We start from the raw sequence: 18,045 nt of genomic DNA on the forward strand, positions 1-18,045 counted from the left end.
CCACCACGCTTTCTTCTAGTTGCTTCATCTTTGTACCTGCGGAGATAAAGCTGAGCGGTAAAGTAGTTGAGGACATGGAGAATGCACCAGTATTGGTAGCGGTGACGTCCACCACCACTCCGCTTGCGGGCTGGCTCTCTTCCATTCGTGACCGTTTGAACTGTCTTGCTCCTGGTAGGTTCGAGGCAACTTCCCACGACATCGCTTGGTAGCCGAGCCGGGATCCATCTAGAGGGTACAGGTCGTCCTCGATACGTTCAAGCGCTAAAGCACCGTCGATAACCGTTCGGTCTGAGGGACAGTCTCGTCGCAAGATCCGCGCAAGATCTTCGATGATGGCCATGGAAATGGACGGACCTTGCTGAAGACAATAGGGCTCCAGTTCTGGGACGGCGAGAAATGGGGAAACCGCATGCTCCGAATCGCTTTCCCTCGAGCTGTTCAGCGGACAGCTGAGATATAGCAGCGACTGGGCTCTTGTCATCCCGACATAAAGCAACCGCCGCTCCTCATCGGTGTCGTCCGCACGAGAATGGGGGATGGACCCGTCATAGACCCCGGCGATGAACACCACTGGCCATTCCAAGCCCTTGGCTCCATGCAGTGTTGAAATTGTGACTTGCTTCGTCGCCTCCCCATCCGCGTCTTTCAACTCAGCGTTGGAAGATAAGGCGACGTTCGACAAAAATTGGGCCAATGTCTCTTCGAGTGGAGAGGGGCCCGTTTCCATCTGTTCCAGAAGATCCTCATCAGGGAACTCGAGGCCTAATGCGTCAATCGCCGATATTTCTGTCGCTTGGGCAAGAAGTTCTTCAACGTTCGCCCATCTCGCCTCGAAATCCTCCCCCTCATCCTTTCCGGCTCCTCGCTTCTGTAGGAAACTTCGGAACTCGATCTTGTCAATAATAGTCCCAATTAGGTTGACAAGTGAGAAGATTTCATCGCTTTCCCGTTTGATCTTACTCTGGCAAGTCAAGATGATGTTCACGAAGGATTGCATCCCTTTCAGAGCGGATGCGGATACCTTCGTTCGAACATTTCCTCTGCACTGTGCAATGGCAAAAACAAGGCTCCACAATGACACTTTCTTGTTTTCCGCCTCTTCCAACAACTCTCTAAGCGTTGCTTCGCCTATCTTTCTCGGCGGTTCGTTGATAACCCGGGCAAGCGCGTCGTTGTGATTTGGCTGGTTGATGACTCGTAAATAATCCAGCAATACCCGGACCTCTTTACGGTCGAAAAAACGAAATCCTCCCACCATTCGGTATGGAATGCCCGCTTTCCCCAGTGCCGTCTCAATCTTCAATGAGAGGGCCGATGATCTGAGGAGGATGGCAAAGTCATCATGATGGAAAAGTGATCCTGCCAGCGTTTTGATCCGTTTAATTTCCGTTACGATCCACGCAGCTTCATCTGTCGCTGATGGGAGTTTTCGAAGAACAGGCCGCTGTCCAAGACAATGGGTCGCTGTAAGCGGCTTTTTGATCCGGTTTGCATCCTGCTGGATCACCTTGCTGGCACAACGGAGGATGGCCGCAGACGACCGATAATTCTGCTCCAGATGGATCGACAACGTATCTTTAAGGTCTTTCGTCATTCGGTTCAAGTTCTCAATCTCAGCGGAGCGGAAGCTGTATATGCTTTGATCCGGGTCGCCGACAATGGTAATTCGCTGTCGATGTTGGGCAAAGAGCATCATGAGCTCGTATTGGACAATGTTGGTGTCTTGGAACTCATCGATCAAGACCGCTTCGACGTTGGCTACGCACTCGGGGTGGTTGTGCAGCAGCTCCACGCATCGGAGGAGGATGTCATCGTAGTCAAGCAGGTTGGATGATGCCAAAGTGGCTTCATACTCCTCATAAATTCTCGCAAAATCCTGCTCTTCAATTTTTTTCGATCCATGGAACTCTGCCGGACGCTTCTTCTTTGCCTTCGCTCTCGATATCCGGGAGGCGATCTTGCCTGCTTCCAAGGGGGATCGCAAACGCTTGTGGATACGTTTAACGATGGCTTTTGTGTCGGAAGAATCTGCAATGCCGAATCCCTTCTTGATCCCTATCAAATGCCCATAGGAAACCAGAAACCGCCTGCCAATAGAATGGAATGTTCCCAGCTGAAGTTTCTTCTCCAGCTCTTCACCAACGATACCCCGAATCCGCTCCTTCATCTCCCGGGCCGCTTTGACAGTAAACGTGCAAACAATGATATTCCACGGCTTGTATCCTTGCTTGGAGATCAGGTATGCGACTCGAGCAGTTAGTGTTTTCGTCTTGCCGGAACCGGGAGGTGCCAGGACCTGGAGGGTGGGATGTGGGCTCGTGACGGCACATTTTTGCTGGTCATTGAGGTTTTGGAGTAGATCGTCCATTAGGCACCGAACCCAACATTGGCAATTGAAGGAAGCATCGATGAGAAACGGGTGATGTTCGATGATACGGCGTAACGCAACAGAGGAGGAGACGCGTCAAAAGCTGATATGACCAATTGACGTGTCCAAACGCGCTACCGACGCGATATCACGTGATAATTCTCGAGATTCTATTTAAGGAGGACAACACGGCCTTTACGAGGTTTTGAATATCTTGATGCGATATAAATCCAATTAAAAAGTCATAGACAATCAACTTGAGTGTAGAAGAGCAAATCCGGATAAGGATGATGGTTGATATGTTGCCACATCTCATACTTCACAGGCCGTGATTGGCCCCAGTTGCCTGTCGTGATGGGAACTTGTCGATCTTTCATCGGCTTTCTCTAAGTGCTCTCCTGAATACTCCTACTATTACAGTAACCTCCCAATTCGCCTCCATTTAAACTACAGTCGTTCAAGCGACCTGTACAAGCAAATTGATTCAACCTTAGCCACTCTCTAAACCAATTCCCACCATGCATTTCTCCACCACCCTTGCCCTGACCTGCCTGGCCTCCGTCGCCATGGCCCTGGACAAGCCGCTCGACATCAAGATCACCAACGCCGGCGAATGCACCCGCAAGACCGTCGCCGGCGATAAGATCCAGGTCCACTATCGCGGAAGCCTCGAGGACGGCACCGAGTTCGACGCGAGCTACAATCGCGGGCAACCGCTGGGCTTCGCCGTCGGGACAGGCCAGGTCATCAAGGGGTGGGACCAAGGATTGTTCGATATGTGCCCCGGCGACAAGCGGACGCTGACGGTCCAGCCGGAATGGGCTTATGGCGACAGAGATTTGGTATGATTGCTTGTGGTTTTGATTTTCTGGGCATTTTATATTGATATCACTGTTATAGGGTGTCATTCCTCCGAATAGCGTTTTGAGTAAGTGACCTGTGCAGCTGTTTTCAAGAAGCGGCGGATGATTAACGGTTGGATAGTCTTCGAAACGGAATTGGTCGAAATTGAGGGCGTCGAGAAGGAGACGGTTGAGAAGGTCGAGGAGAAGGAGGAGAAGGAAGAGTTGTAATTGAACAGCCCTCGGATCTATTGAAAGTACCTGTACAGCGAGCAACATGAATCGTCACTGTGCTGCTCCTTTATAGCAGAACATTCGAGCTTCCGGCCCACATACACAAGCACATTCCTCGGGACCCGCTGCTCTCTACACCAACTTTTGAAGTCAGATGCGAACCATTGCCGTGATCGGACTTTATTAAAACAGTACGAGATCCAATTCAATTCCCCAGCATGTCCAAGACGCCGACCCTTCCACGGACACCTCCCGCGAACCAGACTTTACGAGCAGGCACTCGACTAATCTTGATTCTGCGCATACTTCTCCAAGTTCCCCACCGCGTTGTCCAATTCACGTATCCGCTGGCCTATCCGCCGTTTGATCTCCTCACCTAGTTCCGTATCCGGCCCTTCCACCACGGCCTTGTATGCTTCCGCTAGCTTATTTAATGCGTCTCTGGCGGCTTCTCGGTCCCCTGGGGCGTAGGTGGTGTTCTTCTCGGTTTCTTCCGCGGCGATTTCGAACTGGGGTCGTTAGTTGTAGGCTTTATACCGGTGGATTTGGAACACACCTCGTCTCTTGCCTCACCGTACCTGTACTCTGGTTAGCAACCTGGTAACCCTTCCAGCTGAGGTATTGGCGGGTTGATACATGTCTTGCAATTCTTCCATCGTCGCATCCGCTTCGGTCTTAGAAGCGAAAGTCCGTCTACCGTAATTTAGACCGTAACTTGGTAAACATGACGCATTTCTGAAGGCGTCAATGGCGGGCCTTGATGTGAAGCATCGAGGGCGGCATGCAGCGTATGTGGATACGGACAAGACACTGCTCCGGTTCAATGAAGAACGGGATAATCGCAATAATCTTTGGGCCATGGTAACCTGAGTAGTGCAATCGAAGAATTACAGGAAAGCCAATAGAATTGAGGATCAGGACGATGAAGGTACAAATGATGTTTACAGAATAATACTCGACATCAAGAGACAAGAAGTGATGCAATCGGTGTAGGTCAATTGCAGGGATGAATCTTAGTGGAGGTGGCGGACCCTTCATCGCGATTCAATACTTCAACTTTCACCAACTTACTCTCCATCTTCGCTGCCAGTAGAGACCATAGCGTGCTTATCTCCTCATCCTCCCATGGTTACGGAGGAACTATGATCGTAGGGATATGCATTATCCTCCTATCTGTGTCTTTCTTCGTCTACCAGCGGGACCCTGCGAGATGGAATCGATATCTCCATCCCGCCCCAGCCACCGATGCGTCACCCTCAAGCAAGTCACCATCGCCGGGTCCTGCAGATGACAATAAAGAGGAGTTGGATGGCAGAATATCAAGCGTGGGAATTGTTATAGAGGAGAGGACGCCAGATGTCGAAGCCAGCGAAAGTCGCGACTCAACTCCCAAAGCGAACGCCACCACGAACGGCATCCCTCCGATTCCATCTTTCTCTTTAGAGTCCGATACAGCCAGCGATGACGATTACGATGACACGGATACCATGGCCCCTCCAGTCTTCCCCGCTCCCAACTCTGCACAGCGCGCATCCGCCGGCCCCATCCCCGCCAGGTTCCGCCTCCCCAGTTCCGCGCCGCGTGCGCCGACTACGTCCCCTCAACTCATGGCGCCTCCACCCGTCCCCATGCGGCGACCACCGGTTCCAGGCACCGCTGCCTCCCTGCGCGTACCGAACGGACCAATCCCGAACCGCGCAGCCCCGACACAGAGCAGCCTTGGGGTCCCTCTGTCCACCGCCGTCCGGGCGCCGAACCCACGGAAGAAAGTGACGTTGGAGCCCGGACACTCGCCTCTCGACTGGGCGGCGCTCAAGCGGTCCAGCGCGAACCTATCCGGGGTTTCGTCGCTTCAGAGAGTCACGCCGTCGCAGCTGAAGCAGCACAATGGGCGGAAGGGGAAGCCGGCGTGGTCGGCGTATCAGGGGAAGGTGTATAACGTTACGCCGTATGTTCCGTTCCATCCTGGGGGAGAAGGAGAGATTAGGAGGGCGGCGGGGAAGGATGGGGAGAAGTTGTTCAATGAAGTGCATCCGTGGGTGAATTGGGATAATATGCTTGAGTCCTGCATCGTAGGCATCATGGTTGGAGAAGCGGAAACCTTGAAATCGCCGTTGGATGAGGTTGATTGAGGTTGAATGTGAACATATTTATGTCTCTGACATGATTTTGATTATGATACCCGGGTTTGGATTCATGTTTCTATAATTGTGATATGAGTTCAATGTTGTTAGGAAGTACGGTAACATGTATAGGTTGACCTTGTACAAACCACTCTTAAATAGCAATCATAAAGGAGCAGCAACTCATTTTCCGATATCATATAAGTTACTACAACCGAAATAACCTCCGTGGTGAAGATTAATATCCCACCTTTGACGTCAGGCGTCGACTGTCGTTCACGTGAGTTCGCGAAACCGCGCGCTGTCGCCTGGAGAGAAGCGCGTCTTTCTCCTCGGTCTCCACCGCAGCACTTTAGACCGGAGCTTTTGCTCGTGCATCCAGCAACGGCTGTAACGGACAACCAACATGTGGACGCTGGAGAGTACCGGCGACCTTTTCGGAGGTAATATCAGCTGCGACATCTCTCCATATCCCCGAACTAACGATTTGGCAGGTCGGCAAATATGGCTTCGTCCAGGAACAAAGCATTTGTTCGGACGGACTAAACCTCCGCAGGGTGAAGGCAGTCCTATTGAACGTAAGAATCCGAAGATATAGTGGCATGGGAGCACGTGGTTCTGACCGAAAGCAGGCAATCACTATATCGACAACAAGTCCGTTTCGCGCAAGCACATAGTAATCGAAGTCCAGACCGTGCACCCAGGAGCAGCTGTACGTAGAGTCCTGTCCATACCACACTATCTTCGAGTCGCTAAGGAATACAGACCTCTCTTCGATCGAGATCGAAGATTACAGTCACGGACACATCCAAAGTCGGTACCAAGGTGGACGAGGACAAGTTCTCTGGAAGTTCAAGAGAGCTATCGAATCATGAGCACCGTATCCAGCTCGGTCTCTATGATCAGGCATTCATGTACGTTTCCTCAGTTGCGGAGTACCAATGATATATGCTGATAAATCCCCAGTGTCAAGTGGCAGCCCGTCGTCATCACCTTTATTTCCTACCCCAAGTCGCTGAAGAATAACCCCGATCCCTTCAAGATCATGCAGGAGCGACTTGAACCCCTCGATATCAAGATTACCCGCGAATATGTTGTAGGATCGACTACGCATATCGTCTCGAACAAGCGGAACATTGCGACAGGCCTCCAGGCTCTCATCAACGGGTCCTACATTGTGACGGACAGTTTTGTCGACGCAGTGATGGAAGCTGCTCAGGCTCCCGCCGATGCATCCGATCCAGATTCCGATTTTCTACTCGACAATGACTTCTCCAACATGCCAAACCCAATGAAATACATGCCGCCGGCCGGTAAAGAACCCATTCCTCGACCGCCGGAGTATTTCAAGCCCAACCCGGCACGGGCGGACATCTTCAGCGGATATACGTTCATATTCTCGAACAGCACCCAATTTAAGTCTCTCGGTGAAGTGGTCAATACGGGCGGCGGAAAAGCGTTTGAGTTTGAACTAAAACCGCAAGTGTCAACCGTGCAGGACTTTATTACGTATGTCGCCAACATCGCCGGCGAAAAGGGGTTGAGTAGCATCCGCAATTTCAAGTCCGGAAAGGGCATTGTCATTGTTCGAAACAAGGATAACGATTCCTGGACTAGTTCCTGGCAACGACAAGTTGAGGCGGAACTGAAGCAGGAAGCTCTAAATCAGAATGCGTTGCTTGAAATTATCCTAACCATTAACCCCAGCGTTTTGAGGAAACCTCTGACCGCTGGTATTGAGGTCCCTTCCAGCTTCCCAGCTCCTCCAAGCTCCAGTATGTCATCTGTTCTGCTGTGTTTCTTGTATATGCTAACGTCCATAGCGCAACCAAGCCAGAGATATATCTCGCAGCCGTCTGCGCAATCCAGTCGACAAACTCAAGTCGAGTCTGAGAGTGTGGAGATGAAAACCGAATCACAACCGCGTCGTCGACCACCAAGGAAGCTCGTCACCCAGAGCCGCTTCACAGGGTTTGATGATTATAAACCGGAGCCGCGTTCCATGGTCCCAGAGCCAGAAGAGGACAGTCTCATTCCGGACTCTGTACCGGACGCGGACGTGGAATCTGAAGCCCAATCTGTGGATCATATGGAGATTCAACCGGTAGGGACTCGATCTCGGAAACGAAAGGCATCCCCGGTCGAAGGAGACAAGGGAGATCTAGTCGATGAGCTTCTGTCCGGTACGGCCGCTATGAAACGGCGTCGACTTGCGCAAGGCGTGGAAGGGGGTGCAAAGTCACGCACACGCGCTCAGTCGATTTCGCGAGAAGAAAGCTCCGGCCGCACTAGCCTCTTCAAGAAGAAAAAGAAGGACGTGGAGATCGACGTCCTCGAGTCCGCGCGAGAACGACGGGAGGCAGAGGAAGAGGTGGGTCGACTCGATGCGGAGGCGTTACACAGTGCGATGGAGGGGATGGACATCGAGGCGATCAGAAGCTTAGTGCAAGTGGAGGAGATGTTGATCCAACCACGCGCGAACAAGCCAGCTCCGGCCAGCGGTGACCGGTGGGACGACCGGTGGGACGGGCGGAGGAATTTCAAGAAGTTTCGGAAGGTGGGGGGGCAGGCTCCGATGCGCGGATCGAAGATCATCGTGCCACTGGAGGAAGTGAAACGGAAGGAATATGGGATGGGGCAGGACTACTTTTTCGAGGAGAACAGCGGTGCCAGGCCACCGATCCCAGCGGGCAGCACTTTCGAGCGGACCCAGGATTCTCTACCCACCGGTCAACAACAGAGCAAACACCCAGCGGCATCTCCACGTGACGGGAGCGAAGCGCCGCGCAATGCCGCGACAGTCGATCTGACGTTCGAAGATGACTATCAAGACACGATGGAGGTGCCCGAGTCGCCGCAGACGGTGGCGTCCGAGACGCAGCGATCGAAACGGAGCACGAAGGGTACGCAGACATCGACGACTCAGGCGTCAACATCAAAAGCTGCGAAGAAGAGACCAGCAGAGGCGGAGCCGCCGAGGCCGCCGCCTATGAAGAAAGCGAGGGCGGTGGCTAGAGCGAGGAGTCCGGATGAGAGTGAGGGTGAGGATGACTTGCGGTTCAAATTTCGGAAGAGGAGGTGAGCGTTATTATGCCCAAGAACATGTGCAGAGCGGCTTCTCTGCAATGGGATATACCGGATGGTTCTTCACGTGTGCTGAAATTTCTCCCCATAACTTATAATATGAACAGGGGCAACACAATGGGTAATCCAGGCGTGATGATATATGAAACACATATATAAGCTGCTGCCTTTTATAGCAATCACTGCATTGCCGTCCATGACACCTCCGTCGTTTGACGAATGAAAAATGTATCCCGAAACCCCAAACTATCTTCCCCAGTAGTCATCAATTCCTCGGCTCGAGCTCATGAGCAAAACAACATCAATGCCTATCACTGTGACTTTTCAACCAACATAATCCCCATAAACCCCCTAGATCCCTTCACACATCCCCCCTCTCCTCAAAATCAGGGCTCGCCATCCTCCGTACGCTCTTCTCCGGCATCATCGACATTCCGCTCCTCCGCTCCCCTTGCACTCCCATCTCAAGAAACCCACCCCGATCGCCCAGCGTCGAGGGATGATATCCTCCCGACAACCCCTGTACCATGAGGTGGTGGTGACCGCTTCTCGCGATAGGCGAGGGGGATGTGGTGGGGGTCGTGGGAGAGGCCTAGGGTGGAACGGAGGGGAGGAGAGGGTGGGTGAGAGGGTGGGGCGGGGAAGTGGGAGAGGGAGGGGGCCATTGGAGGAGGCGGAGGGTGGGAGTGAGTGTAGGATAATGGAGCGGAGGAGGAGTATTGCGGAAGGGGATGTTGCATTGGGGGAGGAGTGTGCCCTTGTTGAGGGGCGCTGTTGTATTGGGAGGGTGGCATTGCGTATTGCTGCCGCGGAGGTTGCTGAGAGGGGTAAGGATGGGCGGGTTGCATGTTGCGCTGCGCCGACGATTGCGACTGGTGGTGTTGGTAGGCGGCATATGGATGGCTGAAGTTGTAGCTCGGATTTGGTGGCGGTGCGCCTGGCATCGCCGAGTGTGGATGTTGGGGATGCATGGTATGCGCTTGAGGAGATCCGATCTCTTGCGAAGACAGCGCTGTGGTCGCTCCTGAAGGCGGAATTCCGCTTGGGTCTCGATACGTCATGGTTGGGCTCAGTGCTGTTCCCACTGCTGGAGATGTTGGGAACGTATATCCCCCACTCGTTATGTTCCTCTGGCTTGCTTGCATAGCCACCTGGACACTCGGGCTTAAACAGGCTGAAGTAGCAGTTGGACTACTCATCTTCGCGCTCCGCTGGATGCTTCGTCCGTCTAGCTCACTGATCTGGTCGCCCTCCTCGGACAGCTCGTAGCCGAATACACCATGCAAGCCTCGTTTGTCGGCGTAAACATGTGCTTGGCCAGAATTACCAGCGCTGTCATCTACCCACAAGAGGCGACGTGTCCAGCACCAGCTGCGGGTCTGGATGGCTTCAATGGCGCGGAACGGATGAGATTCATTTCTTCTGGGTGTCGCGGAATCCCTAGTAGGCGGCCAGGGCGGGCAGCCAGTGAGGGGCGGGCTGAGGAAGTAGGAGACGCCTTGGGTATATCGTAGTGGTGAGACATCGACGGAGATGGTGGACAGGACTTGCAAGATGCCGTATAGAAGAAGCCAACGGCCGAGACGAGCTTCGCCTGGAGGAAGGTTTCCGTTCTGAGGCGACTTTTCGAACGATGACAGAGAGTCAAGCAAGGTGTTTTCTATACAAGCAGTCAGCTTGAAGCGCTTATACCTCCATATTCAAATATGTTACCTTCAAAAGTCGTTCCCAACCTGTTGATATTGGTCGCTCCATTGAACGCCAAACTTATCTGGAACTGTTCCTTTGGATCCTTCACCGTTACTGCTTTCCCCTTCTTAAACCCTCCGAACGAACCCAAGAACTTGTTCTTTGCCCCTTTCTTTTCATTCCCATTCAATCCAGTCTCGCCATGCAGCGAGGCCCGTGACACCGGGAGTAATGGGAGTGGATGGGGGATATGGAGGTAATCTTTGCGTAGGTCCCAGGACACGACCATATCCGTGAATGGGAAGCCGCCAACATCAGCATCGAATGACCCTGACCGTGGCTTTGTTGAAACGATCTGCCATTTACGGGACGGGCGCATTTCGTCCGCGTCCCACGCCGCATTGCGATCCACGAGATAGTCATACATGGCGCCGAAATCTTCTTGTAATCGCAGGGCAATGGTCCTGGACAACCAGCTCGCTCGGCCATCAGGATTGTTTTGCGTGATCCCAGAGTTGCCCCTCGGCCGATTTGCGCTTGATGGGGGAGGAGGCCATTCCCCATACGTGCGTTGGTAGAACTGCCAGAGAAAGAATTGGAAGTTCCGGAACGCAAGCAGGGCGGGATGGTCTTTCGAGACATGCCCTGCAGATTGGGTTCCTAGTAAGTTCGTGTACATGTCAGTGAAATCGAAATTTGTGAGCTGTTCTTCGGCACTCAGCACGCGGAGCTGGAGGGAGTTGTATGCATTTACGAGATTGTGCCGAGTAACAGGCGAGATTTGCTTGAATGCTGCTGAATGGATCGTGTCTTCGGTCATCATACCGACGGTATGTACGAAAGCCTCGACGAATCCTTCTTCCCATCGGACGGTTTCCTGTTCGCACCATGCCAGTAATCCTAGCGCGGCGTCCAGATTGCCACGAACATCGTCAAGCTTTCGGTCCGCAAGATAGTTCACGACCATATCTACCGAGTTCCGCCGCTGGGACGGGTCGTTCAACTCGTAGTAGTTATCCATAACCGTCTGTAGGTCGGACAACATCTGCAAATACTCCTCCCCCACGATAGGCTTTCCGTACAGCAGGGCGATGAAATTCCTAGTCGCGATATGATGTCTCCGTAAGATTTGCGGAGACGTTTTCAGATGCGCCGGGGCCGGGAACCATATCTCATGAGTGATTTCGGCTTGTTCATTACTTCGCGCTGCCGTGGATGCAATGTCGCTTGCGGCTGAAGACAGCGGAGGAGTGTACTCGTTAAAACCGCGGAAATTGCGAGCACTGGGAGTCTGACTGGCCGACGACCGTGTCGTTCGAACAGTCGAGCCGCGTAGTAAGGTCGAACCAGATATTCGCTCCCCTGCCTGCCAGGGGCTGGATTCTTCTTCCTCGTCCAGAAAGCCGAGATTGGTTTTAGTCAGTGGATAGGAGGGATTTGGTGCTACGATTTGTGGAGCGGTCGAACTGGATCGGCTAGAGGGTGGCGTTATCTCCTGCTCTTGGTATATCTCGCCATACTTTAACAAGTTGACCAAGAACACCGACTTGGCCTGCTCCAGTACAGAAACATGGACTCGCAACGTCGGCGCTGCATCCACTTCGGATGTTTCCTCACTGAAGTAGACAAAGCAGTCCCCGCTTGTCATCCACATCTCGGAATCATTCTCAAATCCTTTGTATTGCTGGGGTGCACGCCCATTGCCGACCCACAGCTTAATCCCTGACCATGTTATGTTCCGAATCGTCGCGGTTGTCTGAGGGCGATGGACATCTGATATTAATTCCCATCCTGTTGGACTGGCAAGGTCGGCCGTGTTCCTCCCTCCTCCAGTGCCCGTACTTGAGGATGCTTTCGTAGGGACACCTCCGCGTCTTCCTCGTGGTGCCGAGGATTCCTTTTTCCCCTCAGCTTTGTACCTCTCGTCCTCCTTTAAGCGGATGCTGACTTTACTGCGGCCGCTCTCACTCGGTGCACGAGAGCCACCGGGAGAGGGGCTGTCCACACTTCCATGACCGTGAGAGTGGCCACTGGGTCGTGTAGTTGTTTGGGAAGTAGACGAACGGCGTACAGGAGACCCCCAACCGCTTGAGGAGCGACTTTTGAACGAATCGGCGAAATCCTTGGCGGCCTGTTTCTTTTCTTTCTTTTCTATTTGCTTCTCAACGACCTTCCTGCTCCGTGCCCCTCGTGCAGCCATTGGTGAATTCTGACCCCGAGCCCACTACGGTATGTTCTTGAAGACTAGGAGCTTCAACTCTGGCCTTCGGGTTCCAAAGGAGCAACCTAATAGGAATCGGTCCTGCCGTGGAACCACACCACGATCGTCAAACGAGGAGCATCTGGTGCCACGATATTAGACAGAGTTCGTAACAGATAGATGGATCGCTTAGGACGTGGACAAGCTTCCTAAGTCCGAGGATGAATTCGAACCGTATCCTAGAGTTTTGCACGATTTGACGGTTTATAATTCGGGCAGTTGAACCCCGCAACCGTTATCAATATCAGCCCAGACCTGTATATTCGCCGATCTTTTGTGGGTAAGGGTCTAAATGGAACGACGGACGGGAATAGGCAATCGGCAGTTCTGGAATATCATAGAATGCCAAAATTTCGAGAAATCGCAAGGAGTTGTGAGAGCGCCAAAGATTCGGAGGTATAGCCTGATATATGTATGCAGCACCAGCTCATCGACCTAGGACAGCCTTGCAGATTGGACATGCAAATGAGCGACTCTGTTTGGGTTCAGCCGCAGGGAAGCCTGTCGGGCAACATGAATAAGGAAATTGCCTTCCCAGGACTAAAAAATACACAACAAAGGGAGGGACAGGATTGCAACAAATTTCAAATACCAAGAAAAGGTTTGCGAGGACTGCCAATGTGGTTAAGGGACGTCAATGCAAAACAGACGCGACGTACTAAGTACGGGATGCGGAGGTGGATATGAAGACTCCGGACTGACCACGACTGAAACGCGATGGCAGACCAGAAAGCCGGTCGGTTCAAGATCCTTGCGGGGATCTGGACAGTATCAGGAAGGTTCAAAGTCTAACCTTGTCAACACATGGTTAGCCTTGATATAAAAGAAGGAGGTGTGATCGGTGGTTCTGTTTCTAATTCAGACCCTCAAGGATGTTATGTATTGGGATAAAGAGCTCGTCGTCTGTTCCTGCATCTGCTTGCCGTGTGGGTCGCATCATCGCCGAAAGGATCGAGAAAGGCTTCCAGAGACCAGATGTCTCCCAATCCACAGCATGGGAAATGAGTGGCGTCCCTCCGACTGGGGGATCTTAATGTTATCAGTGGTTCATAAAATACATACGTACGATTCCGTAATGCAACAGATAAGAATGTCGTTTCTCCAACTGCACAAGCAAATGCTGACGGACTGTTGCATTATTGTTCAGCCACAAAGGTCCTTTGTATACGCAGAACCAATTTTTGCCGTCATGTCTGACCACACAGGTTGCTGACTGGCTTGTCTGGTCTCTCCATGTCTTGCGTGCTGGTTGCAGAATTGATTGCGGACCAGCCGTTCACTGACAGCCTGGATTATGTTTGGCGAAAATCAGACGGCGGGAACCATTGGGCAGGGGTTGCAGGGGCCGCATACTCAGCGCTTCCACGTTCGAGCCAGGATTTGTTGCCTGGCTACTGGATAGGCGGTCCTGGAGGCTAGAAAGTCGGAAGGTCAGTGGTACTACCATATTGTACTATGTAGAGATACTGGAAAATGGAAGCGGATCCCCTAGAGCCTTGGGGGCCTGAGAGCTGATCTGGTTGACTCCTCGACTCCACGATCGCGATCACAGGCCACGAATTGCAAATCTATGGAGCTATAACAGGACCGAGATATCTTTTAGGTGCAGATCGTGATTCCCAATCATCATTTAATACCACCAATGTATCTACATTGGTGGTTCGTGGACTCTGGAGAGGACAATTCCTAGCTGGTGAGATGGTTGGTGGTCGACATCTGTCCACGCTAGCCAATGTGCATGGTCTACCCTGTTGGCAGTATTAGAACAACCCTAGAACGATCGATAACGATCGAGCTCCCCAATGGCTGGGAATGCGGAACAAGATTGTGTGGTTACTACAAGTCCTATTTGGACAGGGCCTCATTTGGGAGCACGACAGGCCAGAAGTAAGACTCGGGATGGACAAGACGCGGATAGGGGAGTTTTGAAGCAGCAGACAGCTACTTCGTGATGTCCGTTCTCTCCTCTCAGCCATCTTTTCATGTTGAGGTTCTGCGGAGATATATGCTCGCTCGACATGTCTTCCTTGCATGCGCAAAAGAAACTCTCAGGTTGCTCTGTGATAACAGTCCAGGACTTCCTGCGTCGGGATTGCGAGAGTAATACAAAGTGCGAGACTGCCCAAAGACCATGGGATTTCAGGCTACCTTGATCCTTCAACATTCCTCTATGAGTTGAGCTCTACTCGCCTAAAGTCGAAGTCGATTGGTTACAGGGCATTCCGTCTCCCAAGTGAGGGTGTACGTTATAAGTCGACATAGGAGAGTCATGTGTTGTATATACATGAAATGAATCACGCCACGCATGCCAGTAATGTTAATATTCAAGCCATTCCTTCAATCCTTCTACGAATGAACAAACACAACGGGACCTAAGTCCTGAAGCTCTAACTGTTTAGGCTCAAACAACCCATTATTCCGCCGCAATTATATCAGTTACGGCCTCCCCTTGCTTCGTTTGTAACGGCATGCAACAACATCGGAATTGAAAGCATAGCAACTTTCAAATGCTGGGGCCTATTCAGACCTGCCTTCTCTGCAACCGACAGTTCTGCACAGCTAAAGAAAGTCAACCTGCCTAAGTTTTCAGGTTTATGACCATGACCTGGTCACAGAGATATATGGATGCTAAGTGTTGACACGGTCATTCAACAATGGACAGTTGACTCATGTCTGGGTCTCAACGCTGGTTGGACCTTGCTACCGGAACAAGGTCTAGGAATGAGTTAAGGTCCTTGAGGAGGAAAGGGAGGACAACCAGCATATATATATGGAGGAAATAGTGACTTTCATCCCCTCTCGTTTTCTGCTGTCTTATTAACGGAATTGAGACTTGCTTCGTTAGAGCTCACCACAGTTCCTCATCACATTGAGCGTGGATGGATGATCGGGACCCAGCGCTTCTTCGTACCCCTGTACCATAGCGCTCGCATGTACTTCAGAGCAAGCTTCGCCATATCCTGACTCCATTCTTGATTCAGAACATGCCTCGTCCACGAGTGTACACAACTATGCATGCTGTAGCCTCTTGACTCTACTAACTCTTGCGATGACGAGTCCGCCTCTACTAGTCCGTGATTACACAACACTCGAATCGCGTTATTAAAGCTCATTTCGTCTTTAGTGAGCTCACGGATCCACTCTGGATCCCCGGAGTCGCTGTGCCGAAGAAGCTCGAACCAGATGTCCTGGTTATTAAAGTATGCCCACAGCTGAAGAAGCTGGGCCGGAAGTCTGTTCTGTCGTTGAACGTGCTTAAAGGAGGTCTCCCATGTAGAGTATAGCATACGATCCTCATATGAGCTTAGCTCGGGGCTTGCCTGCTGCAAGTTCAACCATGATTCCTTATATAGACGGAGATAGCGGGCTAAACTGATCGTCACTTGATCGAGGTATGCTCCAGCTGTGGCTAAGGTGAGAGGAAGTCCATCTAGCTCTTTGATACGCTTCATGGCGTCAGGATCTATTATTCGTATTAAAATCATATTTGCAAGTCTCGTCTGTCTCACCTTTGTTTAGCCCTTCTCGTCTTGACGCCTTCGACAAGATTTCTAGGCTATCCTGTGCGTTCTCCAGTTTTCGGACTGGTATGCGATAACCGACTATGACCCGTGATGACCGTGTGGTAATGATGATCGATCCTTGGTATGATTCGGGGAGGAACTTTCGGATAACTAATGCCTTGATATCTGAATCGCCTGGCAATTTAGGATTATCGTAGTTATCAAATATTACCAACAATCTCGTACTCTTTGAAAGACTCAGTCACCCCTTAACAGCTTCCACTACTTCGTCAACGCTCCCTTCCAAATCCACACCGCTTAGACACTTGGCAGAGGGATTTTCTTGTCGTATCCTCCTAGCAGCATTGCCAAAGCTCTGCTTCAAAGAATCTTCATCTTTAGCGTTGAGCCAGAACACAGCGGAGTAGCTGTCTCGATACCGCTTCGCATAGGCGACCGCGAGCTGCGTTTTGCCGATTCCTTCCAGACCATGAAGAACTGCGATGCGACGGCTGCCATCACCACTGAGTACCGTATGTATTTCTATAAACTCCATCTCTCTTGCAACAAAGTGCTCTGTCTCTGAGATATCAGCAAGACTAAAGCTAATAGAGGAATCGTTGATCTGATCGCCTATTCTAATCAGTTGTGTCCTAGCTCCTGCATTCATCGGTTGCGATCTGAGAAGATGTATGAGACGATGACATACCCTTCGATGCTCTTTCAATCTCCACCCGCAGCCGTCTGAATGCACCCTCTCTCCCTTCTCCATAGATTAAGGGCATATTAATGCCGAAAATCCCCCAGTAACGAGTAAACTTTATCTTCCTTTTTCGTAGTCTCGCGATTTTTCGCCCATGACAGTCGCTCTGCCTCTCTGAATTGAATGAGTGCCCCCCCTCGAAGGGCTCCGACTGGAATTCCGGTGATTTCGCGAATCTGTAGCTCGAGCGATCTCTTGCTTCCCAGCTTCTCACCCTCTTTTGAGAAAAATTCAACCGATTCCGGAGCAATCGGCTCTTGAAGTGCCCAACCCCGAGTGAACCATCGACTTTTCCGAAAGGCCGACTTCCAAGTCGAGTGATGCAAGCCGTCCCCGTCGTTCTTTCCAGCGTTCCGTATCGAAACGTCCGATAGATAGACGTAGCATTTCCCTGCATTATGGTACCACTGAAACATGGAGTTGATAGCTTCGGAGAGCTCCGTATTATTTCGTTTATCGATACAGCAGGTATCCACCCAGAAGTACTCCAAGCCATCACGAGCTGCCTGTTCTCCACAGAACTCGATCTTCTTATAACCCGTCTTATTCTTTCCCGTACTTTCGACGAACTCTTCGAACCTTACTTCCTCACCATCCGTCCATGTATGCGAGAGTATAGCATACTTTTGGGGAATCTTCTCGTCACAAAATCTTCCGTCACACAGAGCTCGCCGTTGGGGTTACGCTTCAGGAGACGCATCGCTCTAGCTTGGACTTGAAAACGCTCGCGGAAGTGAAACCACTAATAGTGCCATACATTCTTTTTTGTTTGGGAAGAAATAAAGGCGATAACATGCAGTGGTGGACTTGGAAATGCAGATAAGGCTGGTATGGGGCAGTGCAAGAGGGTTGAGCTTGGCAGGAGAATGAACTCGCATGAACAGCGCCAGTCAATTCTCAGCACAAAAAGATACAAACCCGTCAGCCACGGAGCACAGCCATATAAAGGCTACCCCCGTAGCCGTGATTGTGCCGACGCATCGATTAACGGACATTCTACCTACACTCGCGACTCCATCTCCCGCCCTCACTTACCGAGATAATCAGGGGCGGTGGCGAAGACAGTATCTACGCCAAAATACGGCCGCGGAAAGACATTTCGAGGCCGGAACGTTAGACGACGATGTGGTCTTCGGGGGCAGGCGCATTCCTCGTGATTGAAATCCTCGACTCTGT

The 18,045-nt window shown here is 51.6% G+C and overlaps 7 protein-coding genes across 7 annotated transcripts; 3 read left to right on the forward strand and 4 right to left on the reverse strand.

The window, feature by feature from the left end:
* Window positions 1-190: 190 nt before the first annotated feature.
* On the reverse strand, window positions 191-2,371 carry P152DRAFT_378906 (UvrD-helicase-domain-containing protein; the record flags this gene model as incomplete). Its single annotated transcript, XM_033675682.1, has 1 exon — window positions 191-2,371. A coding segment is annotated over one exon (2,181 nt), but the record flags the coding sequence as incomplete, so codon positions are not given.
* Window positions 2,372-2,598: 227 nt separating this feature from the next.
* P152DRAFT_456394 (uncharacterized protein) lies at window positions 2,599-3,842 on the forward strand. Its single transcript, XM_033678998.1, has 3 exons — window positions 2,599-3,213; window positions 3,272-3,299; window positions 3,356-3,842. Exons 1-3 carry the CDS (start codon window positions 2,890-2,892, stop codon window positions 3,442-3,444), a joined length of 441 nt encoding a protein of 146 aa, XP_033535795.1. The 5' UTR covers window positions 2,599-2,889; the 3' UTR covers window positions 3,445-3,842.
* On the reverse strand, window positions 3,420-4,547 carry P152DRAFT_480390 (uncharacterized protein; the record flags this gene model as incomplete). Its single annotated transcript, XM_033681763.1, has 3 exons — window positions 3,420-3,956; window positions 4,004-4,025; window positions 4,519-4,547. 3 exons carry the CDS (start codon window positions 4,545-4,547, stop codon window positions 3,732-3,734), a joined length of 276 nt encoding a protein of 91 aa, XP_033535796.1. The 3' UTR covers window positions 3,420-3,731.
* On the forward strand, window positions 4,510-5,768 carry P152DRAFT_456398 (uncharacterized protein). The gene has a single exon (XM_033678999.1). It carries the CDS (start codon window positions 4,590-4,592, stop codon window positions 5,577-5,579), a length of 990 nt encoding a protein of 329 aa, XP_033535797.1. The 5' UTR covers window positions 4,510-4,589; the 3' UTR covers window positions 5,580-5,768.
* Window positions 5,769-5,927: 159 nt separating this feature from the next.
* On the forward strand, window positions 5,928-8,840 carry P152DRAFT_456399 (uncharacterized protein). Its single transcript, XM_033679000.1, has 6 exons — window positions 5,928-6,013; window positions 6,065-6,148; window positions 6,203-6,282; window positions 6,336-6,484; window positions 6,537-7,345; window positions 7,394-8,840. The coding sequence occupies exons 1-6, from the start codon at window positions 5,977-5,979 to the stop codon at window positions 8,650-8,652; spliced, it is 2,418 nt and encodes an 805-aa protein (XP_033535798.1). The 5' UTR covers window positions 5,928-5,976; the 3' UTR covers window positions 8,653-8,840.
* A 1,265-nt stretch (window positions 8,841-10,105) lies between these two features.
* Window positions 10,106-11,388, reverse strand: P152DRAFT_375075 (uncharacterized protein; the record flags this gene model as incomplete). Its single annotated transcript, XM_033675595.1, has 2 exons — window positions 10,106-10,314; window positions 10,368-11,388. Coding segments are annotated over 2 exons (1,230 nt in total), but the record flags the coding sequence as incomplete, so codon positions are not given.
* Window positions 11,389-14,961: 3,573 nt separating this feature from the next.
* Window positions 14,962-17,569, reverse strand: P152DRAFT_506138 (HET-domain-containing protein; the record flags this gene model as incomplete). Its single annotated transcript, XM_033682465.1, has 7 exons — window positions 14,962-15,162; window positions 15,523-16,066; window positions 16,113-16,353; window positions 16,393-16,739; window positions 16,816-16,865; window positions 16,918-17,452; window positions 17,494-17,569. 7 exons carry the CDS (start codon window positions 17,567-17,569, stop codon window positions 15,036-15,038), a joined length of 1,920 nt encoding a protein of 639 aa, XP_033535800.1. The 3' UTR covers window positions 14,962-15,035.
* Window positions 17,570-18,045: the final 476 nt, after the last annotated feature.

The sequence above is a fragment of the Eremomyces bilateralis genome, assembly GCF_010015585.1.
Source record: "Eremomyces bilateralis CBS 781.70 unplaced genomic scaffold P152scaffold_5, whole genome shotgun sequence".
Taxonomy (NCBI): domain Eukaryota; kingdom Fungi; phylum Ascomycota; class Dothideomycetes; order Eremomycetales; family Eremomycetaceae; genus Eremomyces; species Eremomyces bilateralis.

What these genes read in the sequence shown, in the direction of transcription:
- P152DRAFT_456394 (XM_033678998.1), top strand. Translation starts at nt 2,890, where the DNA reads ATGCATTTCTCCACCACCCTTGCCCTGACCTGCCTGGCCTCCGTCGCC. An exon ending in CTTATGGCGACAGAGATTTG is followed by an intron (nt 3,214 to 3,271) that starts GTATGATTGCTT and finishes TCACTGTTATAG; the next exon opens with GGTGTCATTCCTCCGAATAG. An exon ending in TCCTCCGAATAGCGTTTTGA is followed by an intron (nt 3,300 to 3,355) that starts GTAAGTGACCTG and finishes ACGGTTGGATAG; the next exon opens with TCTTCGAAACGGAATTGGTC.
- P152DRAFT_456398 (XM_033678999.1), top strand. Translation starts at nt 4,590, where the DNA reads ATGATCGTAGGGATATGCATTATCCTCCTATCTGTGTCTTTCTTCGTC.
- P152DRAFT_456399 (XM_033679000.1), top strand. Translation starts at nt 5,977, where the DNA reads ATGTGGACGCTGGAGAGTACCGGCGACCTTTTCGGAG. An exon ending in TGAAGGCAGTCCTATTGAAC is followed by an intron (nt 6,149 to 6,202) that starts GTAAGAATCCGA and finishes GACCGAAAGCAG; the next exon opens with GCAATCACTATATCGACAAC. An exon ending in CCCAGCTCCTCCAAGCTCCA is followed by an intron (nt 7,346 to 7,393) that starts GTATGTCATCTG and finishes TAACGTCCATAG; the next exon opens with CGCAACCAAGCCAGAGATAT.